This window comes from Epinephelus lanceolatus, chromosome 11 (assembly GCF_041903045.1).
Source record: "Epinephelus lanceolatus isolate andai-2023 chromosome 11, ASM4190304v1, whole genome shotgun sequence".
Taxonomy (NCBI): Eukaryota; Metazoa; Chordata; class Actinopteri; order Perciformes; family Serranidae; genus Epinephelus; species Epinephelus lanceolatus.
This window is the reverse complement of record NC_135744.1, coordinates 30,962,846-30,982,123: the sequence shown is the minus strand read 5'-3', so window position 1 is coordinate 30,982,123 and position 19,278 is coordinate 30,962,846. Positions and strand designations below refer to the sequence as shown.

Here is a 19,278-nt window from a genome sequence, read left to right as displayed (position 1 = left end):
CCACAAAATGACCATTCATAAATCAATTAGTCATGCCGTGTCACTTTGAATTCATGAAGAAAACACTGTTTTATTGGCATACCGCCACAGAAAACAGCAAAGATATTGATTTATTGGTAAATTTGGGACCACGTTTAACAAATACAAATCTATATGAAAACATCCATTTACAAACTGTCACACAAATCGTGCAGTATGATCCAAGTCTCATTTATCCAGTAGTATGCTCAGTGCTTCCCATGCACATTCATTTTCGCAAAAACCTTACTATTTAACATGAAAGTGAAAGTAAAACATGTCTATGCTCTCTTCAAAGCCAGAATCCTCATGGTGCACAACTAACCAGATTGATGCACTGACACGTGCAGCCACAGAGGTGCTCTGGTACCTGCAGGGACTGCTGAAGGTGGGAAAATTACGTTCGACTGTTAGAGCCGTGGTGGCATCTATCAAGACAATTCATACAGGAGATACTAGGCTTGCAGACCGTGACTGCAGCCTCATCTCTCAGTTCCTAGAGGATGCACAGAAGCTTGCACTGCACACCAGGAGACCAGCCATTCCAATGTGGGACCTTGGTCAAGTGCTGGCCGCCCTACAGCGGGAGCCTTTTGTCCCTCTTCAGTCAGTCAGCATTAAGTGGCTGTCACTTCAAGTGGCTTTTCTCTTGGCAGTGACGTCAGCCAAAAGAGTTGGGGAACTGCATGCTCTGTCAGTGGATGAGAGCTGTTGTCGGTTCCTGCCGGATGACACTGGTGTCATGTTGCGCCCAAACCCGGCATTCCTGCCAAAAGTAATCACAGACTTTCATTTGAATCAGTTGGTGGAGCTGCGGCCCTACAGCCCCCCTAAGAAGGGTGGTGAGGGTCAAGAAGACTCAAATCTCTGTCCTGTTAGAGTCCTGAAGGTCTATGTCTGGCGCACTGCAGTGTTCAGAAGGACAGACCAACTCTTTGTCTGCTTTAAGGCCCAGTGCCAGGGCCAGCCAGTGTCGAAGGTGAGTCTGTCTCACTGGGTCATGGACACAATTCAGCAGGCATACAGAGGGGCGGTCATACCAGTACCAGTGGGTATGCATGCTCAACACGAGGTGTAGCTATCTCGTGGGCCTTGTGGCGTGGTGCCACCCTCTCTAGGAGGTCTGTGCACCTGCTGGTCAAGTCCATCCACATTTGCCAGATATTACTGCTTGAATGTGGCTGCTGGAACCTCCTTTGGGGAGCGTGTGCTCGGGGCCACCACACAGTAAGCCATGCCCCTGAGCTGGGGGGGGGGGGGGGGGGGGGGGGGGGGGCGCCTTGGCCCACCCTGGGTGATGTCATATTGTCAGTGGCCTGGCAGCGGGCTGGCTAACTGAGCGGTCTTTCTTGCACCCAACCCCTGCGTCTGGTGGGGTTAGCCATGCTTATGGTACACAGTGTCTGGTGGTGTCACTGACCATTGAAGGTGCAAGATTGTTGTACATTTGTTTAAGTCCAGTGGTGTTTTTTCGTACACACACTTATTGGGTATTTTCTGTTGCAAATGCACCTGGCGGTGGGTACGTCTCTTTCAAAAACCGGGGGGGCACTTGTGAACCTGCATCTGCTCTGTCTCCTGGGGCCCCTCACGGTGTGTCTTAAAGGGTTCCCTTAGTTATGATAAAACTACTGGGTGGGGAGATAATTTCGATTCAATAGTGAACATTCGGTTACATTGTAACCTGGGTTCTCTGAGTGAGGAGATTATCTCCCAAGGCTCAAGGCTGCTCGGAACCCGTTCCGATCAATGTAAATTAGTGGGTGCATGCGCAAGGTGGGGTTTTTATAGCCTGGTGCATGTGGGCCACGTAAAGTGGCGTGTCTTAAAGATTAATTTTTCATGTCCATTACCCCAGATGGGGGTAATTCCCATAGTTATGATATGACTACTGGGTGGGGGGGATAATCTCCTCACTCATAGAACCAAGGTCACAATGTAACCAAACGTTTTGAGTTTTGCTCTTGTTAAACGTGGTCCCCTAGTCATCAGTAAATCAAAGTGTTTGTTCTTCTCACATGCCTCCATGAAAAACTTCAAAGTTTTCTACACAAATTTAAGGTAACATGGCATGACTAATGGATTTAAGAAGAGTCATTTGTAGCTGAACAAAGACAGATTCATCAAAAGGAGTCTGAGAATAAACAAAATAAAACATGTGTTAATATCGGCAAAATATTTCACAGATGGAGAGAAGATGTTGCCAATAGTTAAGCCTTCTGCTAACCGGAGCCAAAGGCTCCCAGCTGCTGCTTCAAGTTCACGTTTATGTAGCTCACGTTAGTGAGACCTTCAAATCACAGCGTGTTCTCTGTCTAACCGCCCACTGCTACAGACCACCTCATCAGGAAGAGAGCACTCAGCAGATCTGGTGATTGACCCCCAGTCAGAGGTCACACCCCAACTCTAGTCAGTACTAACTCTAGCTCTTGGGGACCAGACAGCCCTGACACCCTGCTGGATCAGCTAACTGTCTGTTGCTGCCGTTACACAGGTTAGACCTGTCACTGCATCTTGCCATCAGCCCGCTGTGACACCCAATGCTGGGGGGCGTTGCGCTGGCTGCATTAGAGCTACCACAGACGCTGACTGAACGTCCGTCTCCCAAAGCTTCTGCCTGCTTTTGTGACCATAGGGTGCTAGCTGGTCAAAGCGGGGCAAGGAGGGGCTGAGTGCATGAGCTGTGTGCAACTCCAAATAAAAAGAATTAAATAAATCAATGTATCAGAAACACTGTAGAATTGTGTGCATATGCATATGGTAATCTGGTTGGAGGGTCACAGAGAGGGAAGGGGGTGCAGGAGGAGGGTGTATTTTCAGAATCTGCCTTTTTGGTGGTGTTGTTTTAGTCTTTACCAGATTTCTGCCTACCCCAGCTTTAAGTGTTATCAATCATAACCTGCATGTTTTCCTGCTCATTAGATAAAGACTAATGTTTTGTTTTGCCTCAACAAAACACTACTCTCCACAGATTAATTTCAGTAAAAGGGCACTGATGATTACTGTGTTGTCAATCCATATTATTCTTAATTAGAAGACTGTATGTTATCTCTGGAGATCAATGAAGAGGGTATAATTTCCACTGTGCACAGGTCAGACATGCTGACATTCAGTGACTACCATCTGAGTCAGCATCATGTGGAGTCACATTGTGTAAAACGATCATCAACAGAACAGGTGAGCCAACAGCACACTGTATTCTGTCCCGTGTTATATTCATCAATCAGGGTAAACAAATATGGTTTCAATGCCAAATGCACAAGTGTATATATGTCTGTTTGAGATATGTGACTGAAGAGGAAAGTAATAGGATGGATTTTTTTTTTTCTCTTTCAGATCAGAGGACTTTTAAACACTGTGGACCGGACATCATCCTCGAGCACACAGCCTGTTGTGTTTGACTATGTCTTCTCTCAGGACTGTTTCAAATGACTCTGTCATCATTCGTCCTCCAGGCTTCTATATCATTGCATTTGAGACATTTCCCTACATCAGTTACTACATAATCTTTCTAGCATTTGTCTATGCGGTTACATTAGTGTTCAATACTTTATTGATCTATATAATTGCCTGTGATCACTGCTTACACACTCCAAAATTTCTGGCTGTTGTCAACCTTGCAGTAATTGATATCGGCCTAAACACAAGCACGATTCCCAGCATGATTAAGACATTCCTCTTCAAGGACAACTTTGTTCCATACAATCTGTGTCTGTTACAAATGTTTGTCTACTACACATTTTCAACTTTGGAGTCATATGCACTCACTATACTTGCCTATGACAGATTGATTGCAATATGTTTCCCTCTGAGTCAGAACTTACTCAACACCTCGCAGATCATGTCTTGTATTATAGGCCTGACTTGGGTTTACAGTGTGGGACTATTAGCATACGGCACGGCCATCATAACGCGACTGTCTTTTTGCAATTCTGTCAGAGTGTTCAGCTATTTCTGTGACTATGCACCTGTGTTTAGACTCGCCTGTAATGATAACACAATGCAGTGGTCAGTAAGTGCACATTCTGGTATGTTTAATCTGATGGCCCCCTTTAGTTTTGTTATTCTGTCTTATGTCAGCATCCTGGTCACTGTGTTCAGGATGAAATCAGTAAGCAGTCGGATCAAAGCTCTCGCCACTTGCATTGAGCACCTAATGCTTGTTGCTGTATTTTACTTTCCTTTAACCATCATTTTCTTCTTAGGGCTTTATGTGCGAGCAATTGACCCAGACCAGCGTGTGCTGAGCCTGTCGCTGGCCTCTTGTCTCCCACCCTGCATCAATCCTATTGTATATTCTCTGAAAACTAAGGAGATCAAAAACAGAGCCCTGGCGCTGGTCCACAAAATGAGAAAAAGTTCTTGACAACTTTTCTTTCCACCGTAAGGCAATCTGTGGAGGGTTTTAACATTCTCAGGAAACAGTCTGACTGTGTGTGTGTGTGTGTGTGTGTGTGTGTGTGTGTGTTGTGACACGGCCTATTTTACTTATCCCTCACTGTGGAGCAGAGACAGAAGCGACTGTTTTGTCCGCTGTTTCCACACATTTGCAGTATCATATTATTTATTCCCTATTGTTCAATATGTTTTTCTTAATATTTATCTTTCTTTGATATTCTGCCATTGCATAAACACCTACCAAATTCAGGAAGTCAATAAAATACTGGTGACTTATGTAGACATAAATGTACTTGTTTACATTGGAATGTAAATGCATGATATTTGTATAGCTGGTTGTTCTGGTTCTTTCTGCATGTGTTACTTGACACAATCCAATTTGAAACACTTCATTATATTGTATTTCACAGTTACATCACTAATAAATTGTCTGATTAAACAGAGGGTCTCATCATTATGTTTACTGGAGGTACTGGCAGAGCTTTTAAGTCAGTGTGCTGCTTGTTTCTCATCAGAAATGTATTTATCGAACTAACTTCAGCCAAGCTAGCTCCCAGTCAGTGTTTTATTTGTATTAGTCATGGTTGAATTTGGGAGACAAAGATTTATATGAAACAGGTGTATCACCATGTGAGTCTACTGTTGTGACACGACAATCAGCTCTGATCATTTGTTAATCACCTCATTGTGCAATATATAGAAAATCAAATAATGTGTTACTGTGTAGACTGGTGAAACTTAACTTGTTATTTCAGTATAGGGGCTCTTGGAGGAAAGCTGGCAGTGCACAGGGGCCCCAATCTCACATCCATTTCTCACCAAATGGGAGTCTGCACATCCTGCTAATAGATGCAGGTGAGATTAATTAGGCTAAGGTTTAAACAGTAAGAAGTTTATTTGTTACAAGCAGGGTCATTAACCTGCATTCTCAGATGATGAAGTCTCGAACTAGGTTCATTAGAAAGACTCCTTCTGTCCTTCTGTCTGGAGTCATTATGCACTGTGAGATGATAACTGTGTCCTCAGAGAGGATGATGCTTTAGACTTCTTTAGTTTTTCACAAACTTTGAGTCATAAAAGATTTTTTTTCCCATTCTATAGACACCAAGGCCCTGAGTCCTTATTAACATTAAAGCAAATATCTAAACAGAAATTTGGTGTGATAATGTTGGTGTGTAATGGCTAGTGGGCGGGCCGAAGGGTGTTTGCAACCCAATCGCCAGAATACATATTGGCATACTGCGCTTCTGTAAATCATGGATATGTTACATCTGTACATTTCATTTGTAGAAGATATGTTGAAATATATTATTTATAGATATTGTTGTGACAGTGCTGTGGATAATGTGTGGTTAGGTTTATGCACAAAAAACACAATGTTTTGGCTTGAGGGAATACTTCACCCACAAAATGACCATTCATAAATCAATTAGTCATGCCGTGTCATTTTGAATTCATGAAGAAAACACTGTTTTATTGGCATACCGCCACAGAAAACAGCAAAGATATCTAAGACAAATCTATATGAAAACATCCATTTACAAACTGTCACACAAATCGTGCAGTATGATCCAAGTCTCATTTATCCAATAGTATGCTCAGTGCTTCCCAAGCACATTCATTTTCGCAAAAACCTTACTATTTAACATGAAAGTGAAAGTAAAACACGTCTATGCTCTCTTCAAAGCCAGAATCCTCATGGTGCACAACTAACCAGATTGATGCACTGACACGTGCAGCCACAGAGGTGCTCTGGTACCTGCAGGGACTGCTGAAGGTGGGAAAATTACGTTCGACTGTTAGAGCCGTGGTGGCAGCTATCAAGACAGATCATACAGGAGATACTAGGCTTGCAGACCGTGACTGCAGCCTCATCTCTCAGTTCCTAGAGGATGCACAGAAGCTTGCACTGCACACCAGGAGACCAGCCATTCCAATGTGGGACCTTGGTCAAGTGCTGGCCGCCCTACAGCAGGAGCCTTTTGTCCCTCTTCAGTCAGTCAGCATTAAGTGGCTGTCACTTCAAGTGGCTTTTCTCTTGGCAGTGACGTCAGCCAAAAGAGTTGGGGAACTGCATGCTCTGTCAGTGGATGAGAGCTGTTGTCGGTTCCTGCCGGATGACGCTGGTGTCATGTTGCGCCCAAACCCGGCATTCCTGCCAAAAGTAATCGCAGACTTTCACTTGAATCAGTTGGTGGAGCTGCGACCCTACAGCCCCCCTAAGGAGCGTGGTGAGGGTCAAGAAGACTCAAATCTCTGTCCTGTTAGAGTCCTGAAGGTCTATGTCCGGCGCACTGCAGTGTTCAGAAGGACAGACCAACTGTTTGTCTGCTTTAAGGCCCAGTGCCAGGGCCAGCCAGTGTCGAAGGCTAAGCTGTCTCACTGGGTCATGGACACAATTCAGCAGACATACAGAGGGGCGGTCATACCAGTACCAGTGGGTATGCATGCTCAACACGAGGTGTAGCTATCTCGTGGGCCTTGTGGCGTGGTGCCACCTTCTCTAGGAGGTCTGTGCACCTGCTGTTCAAGTCCATCCACATTTGCCAGATATTACTGCTTGAATGTGGCTGCTGGAACCTCCTTTGGGGAGCGTGTGCTGGGGGCCACCACACAGTAAGCCATGCCCCTGAGCTGGGGGGGGGGGGGGGGGGTGGCGGCGCATTGGCCCACCCTGGGTGATGTCATATTGTCTGTGGCCTGGCAGCGGGCTGGCCAGCTGAGCGGTCTTTCTTGCACCCAACCCCTGCGTCTGGTGGGGTTAGCCATGCTTATGGTACATAGTGTCTGGTGGGGTTAGCCATGCTTATGGTACACAGTGTCTGGTGGTGTCACTGACCATTGAAGGTGCAAGATTGTTGTACATTTGTTTAAGTCCAGTGGTGTTTTTTCGTACACACACTTATTGGGTATTTTCTGTTGCAAATGCACCTGGCGGTGGGTACGTCTCTTTCAAAAACCGGGGGGGCATCTGCTCTGTCTCCTGGGGCCCCTCACGGTGTGTCTTAAAGGGTTCCCTTAGTTATGATAAAACTACTGGGTGGGGAGATAATCTCGATTCGATAGTGAACATTCGGTTACATTGTAACCTGGGTTCTCTGAGTGAGGAGATTATCTCCCAAGGCTCAAGGCTGCTCGGAACCCGTTCCAATCAATGTAAATTAGTGGGTGCATGCGCAAGGTGGGGTGTTTATAGCCTGGTGCATGTGGGCCACATTAAGTGGAGTGTCTTAAAGATTAATTTTCCATGTCCATTACCCCAGATGAGGATAATTCCCATAGTTATGATATGACTACTGGGTGGGGGGGATAATCTCCTCACCCATAGAACCAAGGTTACAATGTAACCAAACGTTTTGAGTTTTGCTCTTGTTAAACGTGGTCCCCTAGTCATCAGTAAATCAAAGTGTTTGTTCTTCTCACATGCCTCCATGAAAAACAGCAAAGTTTTCTACACCAATTTAAGGTAACATGGCATGACTAATGGATTTAAGAAGAGTCATTTGTAGCTGAACAAAGACAGATTTATCAATGGGAGACTCCTGAGAAGGAGTCTGAGAATAAACAAAATAAAACACGTGTTAATAACAGCAAAACATTTCACAGATGGAGAGAAGATGTTGCCAATAGTTAAGCCTTCTGCTAACCGGAGCCAAAGGCTCCCAGCTGCTGCTTCAAGTTCACGTTTATGTAGCTCACGTTAGTGAGACCTTCAAATCACAGCGTGTTCTCTGCCTAACCGCCCACCGCTACAGACCATAGACATACAGTGCCCTCCAAAAGTATTGTAACAGTGAGTCCAATTCATTTACTTTTGTTGTAGACTGAAAATATTTGGGTTTGACATCAAAAGATGAATATGAGACAAGAGATCAACATTTCAGCTTTTATTTCCAGGTATTTACATCCGGATCTGATACACAACTTAGAAGATAGCATTATTTGTAATGGAACACAACATTTTTAGGTGAGCAAAAGTATTGGAACATATAAACTTAAAATAGATTAAAGTGAATGAGACTTAATATTTAATTGCAAATCCTTTGCTTTCAATAACTGCATCAAGCCTGTGACCCATTGACATCACCAAACTTTTGCATTCTTCTTTTGTGATGCTTTTCCAGGCTTTCACCGCAGCCTCTTTCAGTTGTTGTTTGTTTTGGGGGGTTACTCCCTTCAGTCTCCTCTTCAGCAGGTAAAATGCATGCTCTATTGGGTTTAAGTCTGGAGACTGACTTGGCCAGTCTAAAACCTTCCACTTCTTGCCCCTGATGAACTCCTTTGTTGTTTTGGCAGTGTGTTTTGGGTCATTATCTTGCTGCATGATGAAGGATCTCCCAATCAGTTTGGTTGCATCTTTCTTTAAATTAGCAGACAAAATGTTTCTGTAGACTTCTGAGTTCATTTTGCTGCTGCCATCATGTGTTACATCATCAATGAAGATGAAAGAGCCCGTCCCAGAAGAAGCCATGCAAGCCCAAGCCATGACATTCCCTCCACCGTGTTTCACAGATGAGCTTGTATGTTTGGGATCATGAGCAGATCCTTTCTTTCTTCAAACTTTCGCCTTTCTATCACTTTGGAAAAAGTTAATCTTTGTCTCATCAGTCCATAAAACTTTTTCCCAGAATTTTTGAGGCTCATCTCTGTACCTTTTGGCAAATTCCAGCCTGGCCTTCCTATTCTTCTTGCTAATGAGTGGTTTGCATCTTCTGGTGTAGCTTCTGTACTTTTGTTCATGAAGTCTTCTGCGAACAGTAGATTGTGATACCTTCACTCCTGCCCTCTGGAGGTTGTTGCTGATGTCACTAACAGTTGTTTTAGGGTCTTTCTTTACAGCTCTCACAATGTTTCTGTCATCAACTGCTGATGTTTTCCTTGGTCTACCTGTTCGACGTCTGTTGCTTAGTACACCAGTGGTTTCTTTCTTCTTCAGGACATTCCAAATGGTTGTACTGGCTATGGCCAATGTTTGTGCAATGGCTCTGATTGATTGTCCATCTTCTCTCAGATTCACAATTGCTTCTTTTTCACCCATAGACAGCTCTCTGGTTTTCATGTTGGTTCCACCTCTAAATGCAGTCTGCACAGGCAAACCCTATCGTGCCCAATCTGAAACTGAGGTCAGACATTCAGTGCTATTTATTGTTTGAATAATCAATGTAATTGGGAGACACCTGGGCAACAAAACACACCTGTCAGTCACATGTTCCAATACTTTTGCTCTCATGAAAAATGGGTGGGTTCAAACAAAAGGTGCTATCTTCTAAGTTGTGTATCAGATCCAGATGTAAATACCTGGAAATAAAAGCTGAAATGTTGATCTCTTGTCTCATATACATCTTTTGATGTCAAACCCAAATATTTTCAGTCTACAACAAAAATAAAGGAATTGGCCTCACTGTTCCAATACTTTTGGAGGGCACTGTATATACATAGACGCCGCATCGACTGCCTGAGCGCGTCCTCACCGGCCGCCATCTTGGATGGGTCTCGCTTCGCCTCCACAGTGCATTCACTTCTATTGAGGAAGGAGCTGTATGCACAAGTAAAATAGAATAACTCACTGAATTTATGTATATATATATATATATATATGTACACACACATATACTGTGCTGCTGCCGTGGTCCTGCCAGATGCCTCCTGCTGCTGCTGCCATCATTAGTCATTAGTCATACTTCTACTGTTATTATACACATGTGATTATTGTCACACATGTATACTGCCAGATATTAATATATACTTTCAACATATTGTACCACAGTAGCCAGAACTATAACTATAATATTAATACTTTCATTAATGTTGTTGTAAGTTACTGTCATTGCCATCTGTCCTGCATCTCTCTCTCTCTCTCTCTCTTTCTGTCTCATTGTGTCATACGGATTACTGTTAATTTATTATGCTGATCTGTTCTGTACAACATCTATTGCATGTCTGTCCGTCCTGGAAGAGGGATCCCTCCTCAGTTGCTCTTCCTGAGGTTTCTACCGTTTTTTTCCCGTTAAAGGGTTTTTTTGGGGAGTTTTTCCTTATCCGCTGTGAGGGTCCAAAGGACAGAGGGATGTTGTATGCTGTAAAGCCCTGTGAGGCAAATTGTGATTTGTGATATTGGGCTTTATAAATAAAACTGATTGAATTGATTGATATACACACACATATATATATAGGCTATACTGTACTGTATAAACACAATATACACAATACAAAACATAGTATAGCATATTAATAAATGTATTAATATATTTTAATAAAGAAATAGCTTGATTGTTGATTGAGTTTATTTCTCACACACACTCTTTTATACCCACAGCCATCAGACTTAATAATTCTTTGTTAAATAGATGATCTTACAGACTTCTTTGAAATTTTCTTTTCGGGGATTAATAAATTCTTCTTATTCTTATTGCACTGACTGCTGTGATCCCTCAAAAGTAGTAAAAAACATTTTCAGTATTTACATAAACACTGAAATTAATTTTGGTATTGGTATTATAACTATGAAAATGGGACTGTGGTCAAGATAATTTGAACAAAGATACAGAAAGATGAGCAGCAGGGGATATTTGCAGCACAGCTGGTGGAAAAGTGCTATACAGGTGTGCTATACATAACATGCTATACTGTGTTTTGTATTGTGTTTAAACAGTATGTTTATACAGTATATAAATACTGTGTGTGTGTGTATATATATATATATATATATCCCACTCTGGGGTTGAGGTGAATAAAAGAACTGTGTTATGACCTAAATAACATGCTGCCGCATTTTTAATGTACGAAAGCATCCTGTATCATAACTACGTGTGCCATTTGTAACAAACCAAACCACGTGAAAATCAATTGAAAATTCAGTGAGTTATTCTATTTTACTTGTGCATACAGCTCCTTCCTCAATAGAAGTGAATGCACTGTGGAGGCGAAGAGAGACCCATCCAAGATGGTGGCCGGCGAGGACGTCGGCCCTGATAGGCAGCGGCAGTCAATGCGGCGTCTATGTATATATGTCTATGCTACAGACCACCTCATCAGGAGGAGAGCACTCAGCAGATCTGGTGATTGACCCCCAGTCAGAGGCCACACCCCAACTCTAGTCAGTACTAACCCTAGCTCTTGGGAACCAGACAGCCCGGACACCCTGCTGGATCAGCTAACTGTCTGTTGCTGCCATTACACAGGTTAGACCTGTCACTGCATCTTGCCATCAGCCCGCTGTGACACCCGATGCTGGGGAGGGGTTTGCTTTGGCTGGATTAGAGCTACCACAGACACTGACTGAAGGTCCGTCTCCCAAAGCTTCTGCCTGCTTTTGTGACCGTAGGGTGCTAGCTGGTCAAAGTGGGGCAAGGAGGGGCTGAGTGCATGAGCTGTGTGCAACTCCAAATAAAAAGGATTAAATAAATCAATGTATCAGAAACACTGTAGAAGTGTGTGCATATGCATATGGTAATCTGGTTGGAGGGTCACAGAGAGGGAAGGGGGTGCAGGAGGAGGGTGTATTTTCAGATTCTGCCTTTTTGGTGGTGTTGTTTTAGACTTTTCCAGATTTCTGCCTACCCCAGCTTTAAGTGTTATCAATCATAACCTGCATGTTTTCCTGCTCATTAGATAAAGACTAATGTTTTGTTTTGCCTCAACAAAACACTACTCTCCACAGATTAATTTCAGTAAAAGGGCACTGATGATTACTGTGTTGTTGATCCATACTGTTCTTAATGAGAAGACTGTATGTTATCTCTGGAGATCAATGAAGAGGGTATAATTTCCACTGTGCACAGGTCAGACATGCTGACATTCAGTGACTACCATCTGAGTCAGCATCATGTGGAGTCACATTGTGTAAAACGATCATCAACAGAACAGGTGAGCCAACAGCACACTGTATTCTGTCCCGTGTTATATTCATCAGTCAGGGTAAACAAATATGGTTTCAATGCCAAATGCACAAGTGTATATATGTCTGTTTGAGATATGTGACTGAAGAGGAAAGTAATAGGATGGATTTTTTTTTCTCTTTCAGATCAGAGGACTTTTAAACACTGTGGACCGGACATCATCCTCGAGCACACAGCCTGTTGTGTTTGACTATGTCTTCTCTCAGGACTGTTTCAAATGACTCTGTCATCATTCGTCCTCCAGGCTTCTATATCATTGCATTTGAGACATTTCCCTACATCAGTTACTACATAATCTTTCTAGCATTTGTCTATGCGGTTACATTAGTGTTCAATACTTTATTGATCTATATAATTGCCTGTGATCACTGCTTACACACTCCAAAATTTCTGGCTGTTGTCAACCTTGCAGTAATTGATATCGGCCTAAACACAAGCACGATTCCCAGCATGATTAAGACATTCCTCTTCAAGGACAACTTTGTTCCATACAATCTGTGTCTGTTACAAATGTTTGTCTACTACACATTTTCGACTTTGGAGTCATATGCACTCACTATACTTGCCTATGACAGATTGATTGCAATATGTTTCCCTCTGCGTCAGAACTTACTCAACACCTCGCAGATCATGTCTTGTATTATAGGCCTGACTTGGGTTTACTGTCTGGGACTATTAGCATACGGCACGGCCATCATGACGCGACTGTCTTTTTGCAATTCTGTCAGAGTGTTCAGCTATTTCTGTGACTATGCACCTGTGTTTAGACTCGCCTGTAATGATAACACAATGCAGTGGTCAGCAGGTGCACATTCTGGTATGTTTAATCTGATGGCCCCCTTTAGCTTTGTTATTCTGTCTTATGTCAGCATCCTGGTCACTGTGTTCAGGATGAAATCAGTGAGCAGTCGGATCAAAGCTCTCGCCACTTGCATTGAGCACCTAATCCTTGTTGCTGTATTTTACTTTCCTTTAATCATCATTTTCTTCTTAGGGCTTTTTGTGCGAGCAATTGACCCAGACCAGCGTGTGCTGAGCCTGTCGCTGGCCTCTTGTCTCCCACCCTGCATCAATCCTATTGTATATTCTCTGAAAACTAAAGAGATAAAAAACAGAGCCCTGGCGCTGGTCCACAAAATGAGAACAAGTTCTTGACAACTTTTCTTTCCACCGTAAAGCAATCTGTGGAGGGTTTTCACATTCTCAGGAAACAGCCTGTCTGTGTATATATGTGTGTTTGTGTGTGTGTGTGTGTGTGTGTTGTGACATGGCCAATTTTACTTATCCCTCACTGTGGAGCAGAGACAGAAGCGACTGTTTTGTCCACTGTTTCCACACATTTGCAGTATCATATTATTTATTCCCTATTGTTCAATATGTTTTTCTTAATATTTATCTTTCTTTGATATTCTGCCATTGCGTAAACACCTACCAAATTCAGCAAGTCAATAAAATACTGCTGACTTATGTAGACATAAATGTACTTGTTTACATTGGAATGTAAATGCATGATATTTGTATAGTTGGTTATTCTGGTTCTTTCTGCATGTGTTACTTGACACAATCCAATTTGAAACACTTTATTATATTGTATTTCACAGTTACATCACTAATAAATTGTCTGATTAAACAGAGGGTCTCATCATTGTGTTTACTGGAGGTACTGGCAGAGCTTTTAAGTCAGTGTGCTGCTTGTTTCTCATCAGAAATGTATTTATCGAACTAACTTCAGCTAAGCTAGCTCCCAGTCAGTGTTTTATTTGTATTAGTCATGGTTGAATTTGGGAGGCAAAGATTTATATGAAACAGGTGTATCACCATGTGAGTCTACTGTTGTGACACGACAATCAGCTCTGATCATTTGTTAATCACCTCATTGTGCAATATATAGAAAATCAAATAATGTGTTACTGTGTAGACTGGTGAAACTTAACTTGTTATTTCAGTATAGGGGCTCTTGGGGGAAAGCTGGCAGTGCACAGGGGCCCCAATCTCACATCCATTTCTCACCAAATGGGAGTCTGCACGTCCTGCTAATAGATGCAGGTGAGATTAATTAGGCTAAGGTTTAAACAGTAAGAAGTTTATTTGTTACAAGCAGGGTCATTAACCTGCATTCTCAGATGATGAAATCTCAAACTAGGTTCATTAGAAAGACTCCTTCTGTCCTTCTGTCTGGAGTCATTATGCACTGTGAGATGATAACTGTGTCCTCAGAGAGAATGATGCTTTAGACTTCTTTAGTTTTTCACAAACTTTGAGTCATAAAAGATTTTTTTTCCCATTCTATAGACACCAAGGCCCTGAGTCCTTATTAACATTAAAGCAAATATCTAAACAGAAATTTGGTGTGATAATGTTGGTGTGTAATGGCTAGTGGGCGGGCCGAAGGGTGTTTGCAACCCAATCACCAGAATAAATATTGGCATACTGCGCTTCTGTAAATCACGGATATGTTACATCTGTACATTTCATTTGTAGCAGATATGTTGAAATATATTATTTATAGATATTGTTGTGACAGTGCTGTGGATAATGTGTGGTTAAGTTTATGCACAAAAAACACAATGTTTTGGCTTGAGGGAATCCTTCACCCACAAAATGACCATTCATAAATCAATTAGTCATGCTGTGTCACTTTGAATTCATGAAGAAAACACTGTTTTATTGGCATACCGCCACAGAAAACAGCAAAGATATTGATTTATTGGTAAATTTGGGACCACGTTTAACAAATACAAATCTATATGAAAACATCCATTTACAAACTGTCACACAAATCGTGCAGTATGATCCAAGTCTCATTTATCCAGTAGTATGCTCAGTGCTTCCCATGCACATTCATTTTCGCAAAAACCTTACTATTTAACATGAAAGTGAAAGTAAAACATGTCTATGCTCTCTTCAAAGCCAGAATCCTCATGGTGCACAACTAACCAGATTGATGCACTGACACGTGCAGCCACAGAGGTGCTCTGGTACCTGCAGGGACTGCTGAAGGTGGGAAAATCACGTTCGACCATTAGAGCCGTGGTGGCAGCTATCAAGACAGATCATACAGGAGATACTAGGCTTGCAGACCGTGACTGCAGCCTCATCTCTCAGTTCCTAGAGGATGCACAGAAGCTTGCACTGCACACCAGGAGACCAGCCATTCCAATGTGGGACCTTGGTCAAGTGCTGGCCGCCCTACAGCAGGAGCCTTTTGTCCCTCTTCAGTCAGTCAGCATTAAGTGGCTGTCACTTCAAGTGGCTTTTCTCTTGGCAGTGACGTCAGCCAAAAGAGTTGGGGAACTGCATGCTCTGTCAGTGGATGAGAGCTGTTGTCGGTTCCTGCCGGATGACGCTGGTGTCATGTTGCGCCCAAACCCGGCATTCCTGCCAAAAGTAATCGCAGACTTTCACTTGAATCAGTTGGTGGAGTTGCGACCCTACAGCCCCCCTAAGGAGGGTGGTGAGGGTCAAGAAGACTCAAATCTCTGTCCTGTTAGAGTCCTGAAGGTCTATGTCTGGCACACTGCAGTGTTCAGAAGAACAGACCAACTCTTTGTCTGCTTTAAGGCCCAGTGCCAGGGCCAGCCAGTGTCGAAGGCTAAGCTGTCTCACTGGGTCATGGACACAATTCAGCAGGCATACAGAGGGGCGGTCATACCAGTACTAGTGGGTATGCACACTCAACACGAGGTGTAGCTATCTCGTGGGCCTTGTGGCGTGGTGCCACCCTCTCGGAGGTCTGTGCACCTGCTACGTGGTCAAGTCCATCCACATTTGCCATATATTACTGCTTGAATGTGGCTGCTGGAACCTCCTTTGGGGATCATGTGCTGGGGACCACCACACAGTGAGCCATGCCCCCCCCATGCCCACCCTGGGTGATGTCATATTGTCAGTGGCCTGGCAGCGGGCTGGCTAACTGAGCGGTCTTTTTTTGCACCCAACCCCTGCATCTGGTGGGGTTAGCCATGCTTATGGTACACAGTGTCTGGTGGTGTCACTGACCATTGAAGGTGCAAGATTGTTGTACATTTGTTTAAGTCCAGTGGTGTTTTTTCGTACACACACTTATTGGGTATCTTCTGTTGTTAATGCACCTGGCGGTGGGTACGTCTCTTTCAAAAATCGGGGGGGTACTTGTGAACCTGCATCTGCTCTGTCTCCTGGGGCCCCTCGCGGTGTGTCTTAAAGGGTTTCCTTAGTTATGATATAACTACTGGGTGGGGAGATAATCTCGATTCGATAGTGAACATTCGGTTACATTGTAACTAGGGCCATAACAGTACATGTATTTGTGTTAAACCGTTCGGTACGCGACTTTCAGTTCGGCACGACCCTGTACCGAATTATTGGGCGCAGGATATTATTTTATTTTATTTTGTTTTATTTTAATTGCGTTTTTGCAAACCGAACCACTTAAAATATCTAGTTCTCCGATGGACATAATTGAGTGACGGACCGAGTCCGACTGTAAATCTCCGCCTTCACTTTGTGCAGCGCATTCTCGCATTTTGACAACATGGCAAGTGAGCCTGACGAACCTGAAGACCCACCCGCAAACCTTAAGTCCTCCGTTTGGGAACACTTTGGTTTCAGGGTAAGAAACGAAGGTGGAAATAAACAAGTGGACAAGACAAAAGCAGTGTGCCGACACTGCAGAACAGTGGTCGGGTATGTACTTGGAAACACGTCCAATATGCTAACGCATCTAAAGCAACACCACCCGAGTTTGAACGTTAACCGGCACAACTAGAAAAGGCAATCTGGTGCAAACTACGATATCGTCGTCGTTTAAAAACAAAGAGCGTTTCCCTGACCATCACACTAAAGGAATAACCAACGCCATTGGAGTTGAGTAAAATTGTTTAAGCTGCACTTTAGATATAAGCATGTTTTGCTTACTGCACTTTAACAAAGTGGGAAAGCTAAGTAAGTTCCTATTAAAACTGAATCTGAGCAGGCTTTAAAGCTGACCAGCTGCACTATACTTTTTATTTTAATTGAGTAAAATTGTTTAAGCAGAAATTTATATTTATATTTTTCATTCGAAAAATGTGTTAAAAAAAACAGCAGGATTTTATTTTTCACTTTTATATTTCTATTTTCATTCAAACAATGTGAAAAAGCAGGATTTTATATATATTTGTTTCATTCAAAAATTGTGTAAAAAGAGTTAACTGCTGTGGTGGTATGTTTTAATAAGGTTACCAATAAGTAAAAGATATTTAATAGTTGTCTATTTTTTTCATTACTGGACCAAAAAAAATGAACCGTGACTTGTGTACCAAGGTACGTACCGAACCGAGATTTTTGTGTACCGTTACACCCCTAACTGAACCTGGGTTCTCTGAGTGAGGAGATTATCTCCCAAGGCTCAAGGCTGCTCGGAACCCGTTCCAATCAATGTAAATTAGTGGGTGCGTACGCAAGGTGGGGTTTTTATAGCCTGGTGCATGTGGGCCACGTAAAGTGGCGTGTCTTAAAGATTAATTTTCCATGTCCATTACCCCAGATGGGGATAATTCCCATAGTTATGATATGACTACTGGGTGGGGGGATAATCTCCTCACTCACAGAACCAAGGTTACAATGTAACCAAACGTTTTGAGTTTTGCTCTTGTTAAACGTGGTCCCCTAGTCATCAGTAAATCAAAGTGTTTGTTCTTCTCACATGCCTCCATGAAAAACAGCAAAGTTTTCTACACAAATTTAAGGTAACATGGCATGACTAATGGATTTAAGAAGAGTCATTTGTAGCTGAACAAAGACAGATTTATCAAAGGGAGTCTGAGAATAAACAAAATAAAACACGTGTTAATATCGGCAAAACATTTCACAGATGGAGAGAAGATGTTGCCAATAGTTAAGCCTTCTGCTAACCGGAGCCAAAGGCTCCCAGCTGCTGCCTCACCTTCACGTTTATGTATACTTACGTTAGTGAGACCTTCAAATCACAACGTGTTCTCTGCCTAACCGCCCACTGCTACAGACCACCTCATCAGGAGGAGAGCACCCAGCAGATCTGGTGATTGACCCCCAGTCAGAGGCCACACCCCAACTCTAGGCAGTACTACCTCTAGCTCTTGGGGACCAGACAGCCCTGACACCCTGCTGGATCAGCTAACTGTCTGTTGCTGCCGTTACACAGGTTAGACCTGTCACTGCATCTTGCCATCAGCCCGCTGTGACACCCAATGCTGGGGGGCGTTGCGCTGGCTGCATTAGAGCTACCACAGACGCTGACTGAACGTCCGTCTCCCAAAGCTTCTGCCTGCTTTTGTGACCATAGGGTGCTAGCTGGTCAAAGCGGGGCAAGGAGGGGCTGAGTGCATGAGCTGTGTGCAACTCCAAATAAAAAAGGATTAAATAAATCAATGTATCAGAAACACTGTATAAGTGTGTGCATATGCATATGGTAATCTGGTTGGAGGGTCACAGAGAGGGAAGGGGGTGCAGGAGGAGGGTGTATTTTCAGAATCTGCCTTTTTGGTGGTGTTGTTTTAGTCTTTACCAGATTTCTGCCTACCCCAGCTTTAAGTGTTATCAATCATAACCTGCATGTTTTCCTGCTCATTAGATAAAGACTAATGTTTTGTTTTGCCTACTCCTTAAAGACAAAACACTACTCTCCACAGATTAATTTCAGTAAAAGGGCACTGATGATTACTGTGTTGTTGATCCATATTATTCTTAATGAGAAGACTGTATGTTATCTCTGGAGATCAATGAAGAGGGTATAATTTCCACTGTGCACAGGTCAGACATGCTGACATTCAGTGACTACCATCTGAGTCAGCATCATGTGGAGTCACATTGTGTAAAATGATCATCAACAGAACAGGTGAGCCAACAGCACACTGTATTCTGTCCCGTGTTATATTCATCAATCAGGGTAAACAAATATGGTTTCAATGCCAAATGCACAAGTGTATATATGTCTGTTTGAGATATGTGACTGAAGAGGAAAATA

At 43.0% G+C, this 19,278-nt stretch overlaps 2 protein-coding genes across 2 annotated transcripts; both read left to right on the top strand.

Moving 5' to 3' along the window:
• Positions 1-3,421: 3,421 nt before the first annotated feature.
• Positions 3,422-4,384, top strand: LOC144464567 (olfactory receptor 2AT4-like). The gene has a single exon (XM_078172065.1). It carries the CDS (start codon positions 3,422-3,424, stop codon positions 4,382-4,384), a length of 963 nt encoding a protein of 320 aa, XP_078028191.1.
• An 8,122-nt stretch (positions 4,385-12,506) lies between these two features.
• LOC144464566 (olfactory receptor 2AT4-like) lies at positions 12,507-13,469 on the top strand. The gene has a single exon (XM_078172064.1). The coding sequence runs from the start codon at positions 12,507-12,509 to the stop codon at positions 13,467-13,469; it is 963 nt and encodes a 320-aa protein (XP_078028190.1).
• The last annotated feature ends 5,809 nt before the right edge of the window (positions 13,470-19,278 follow it).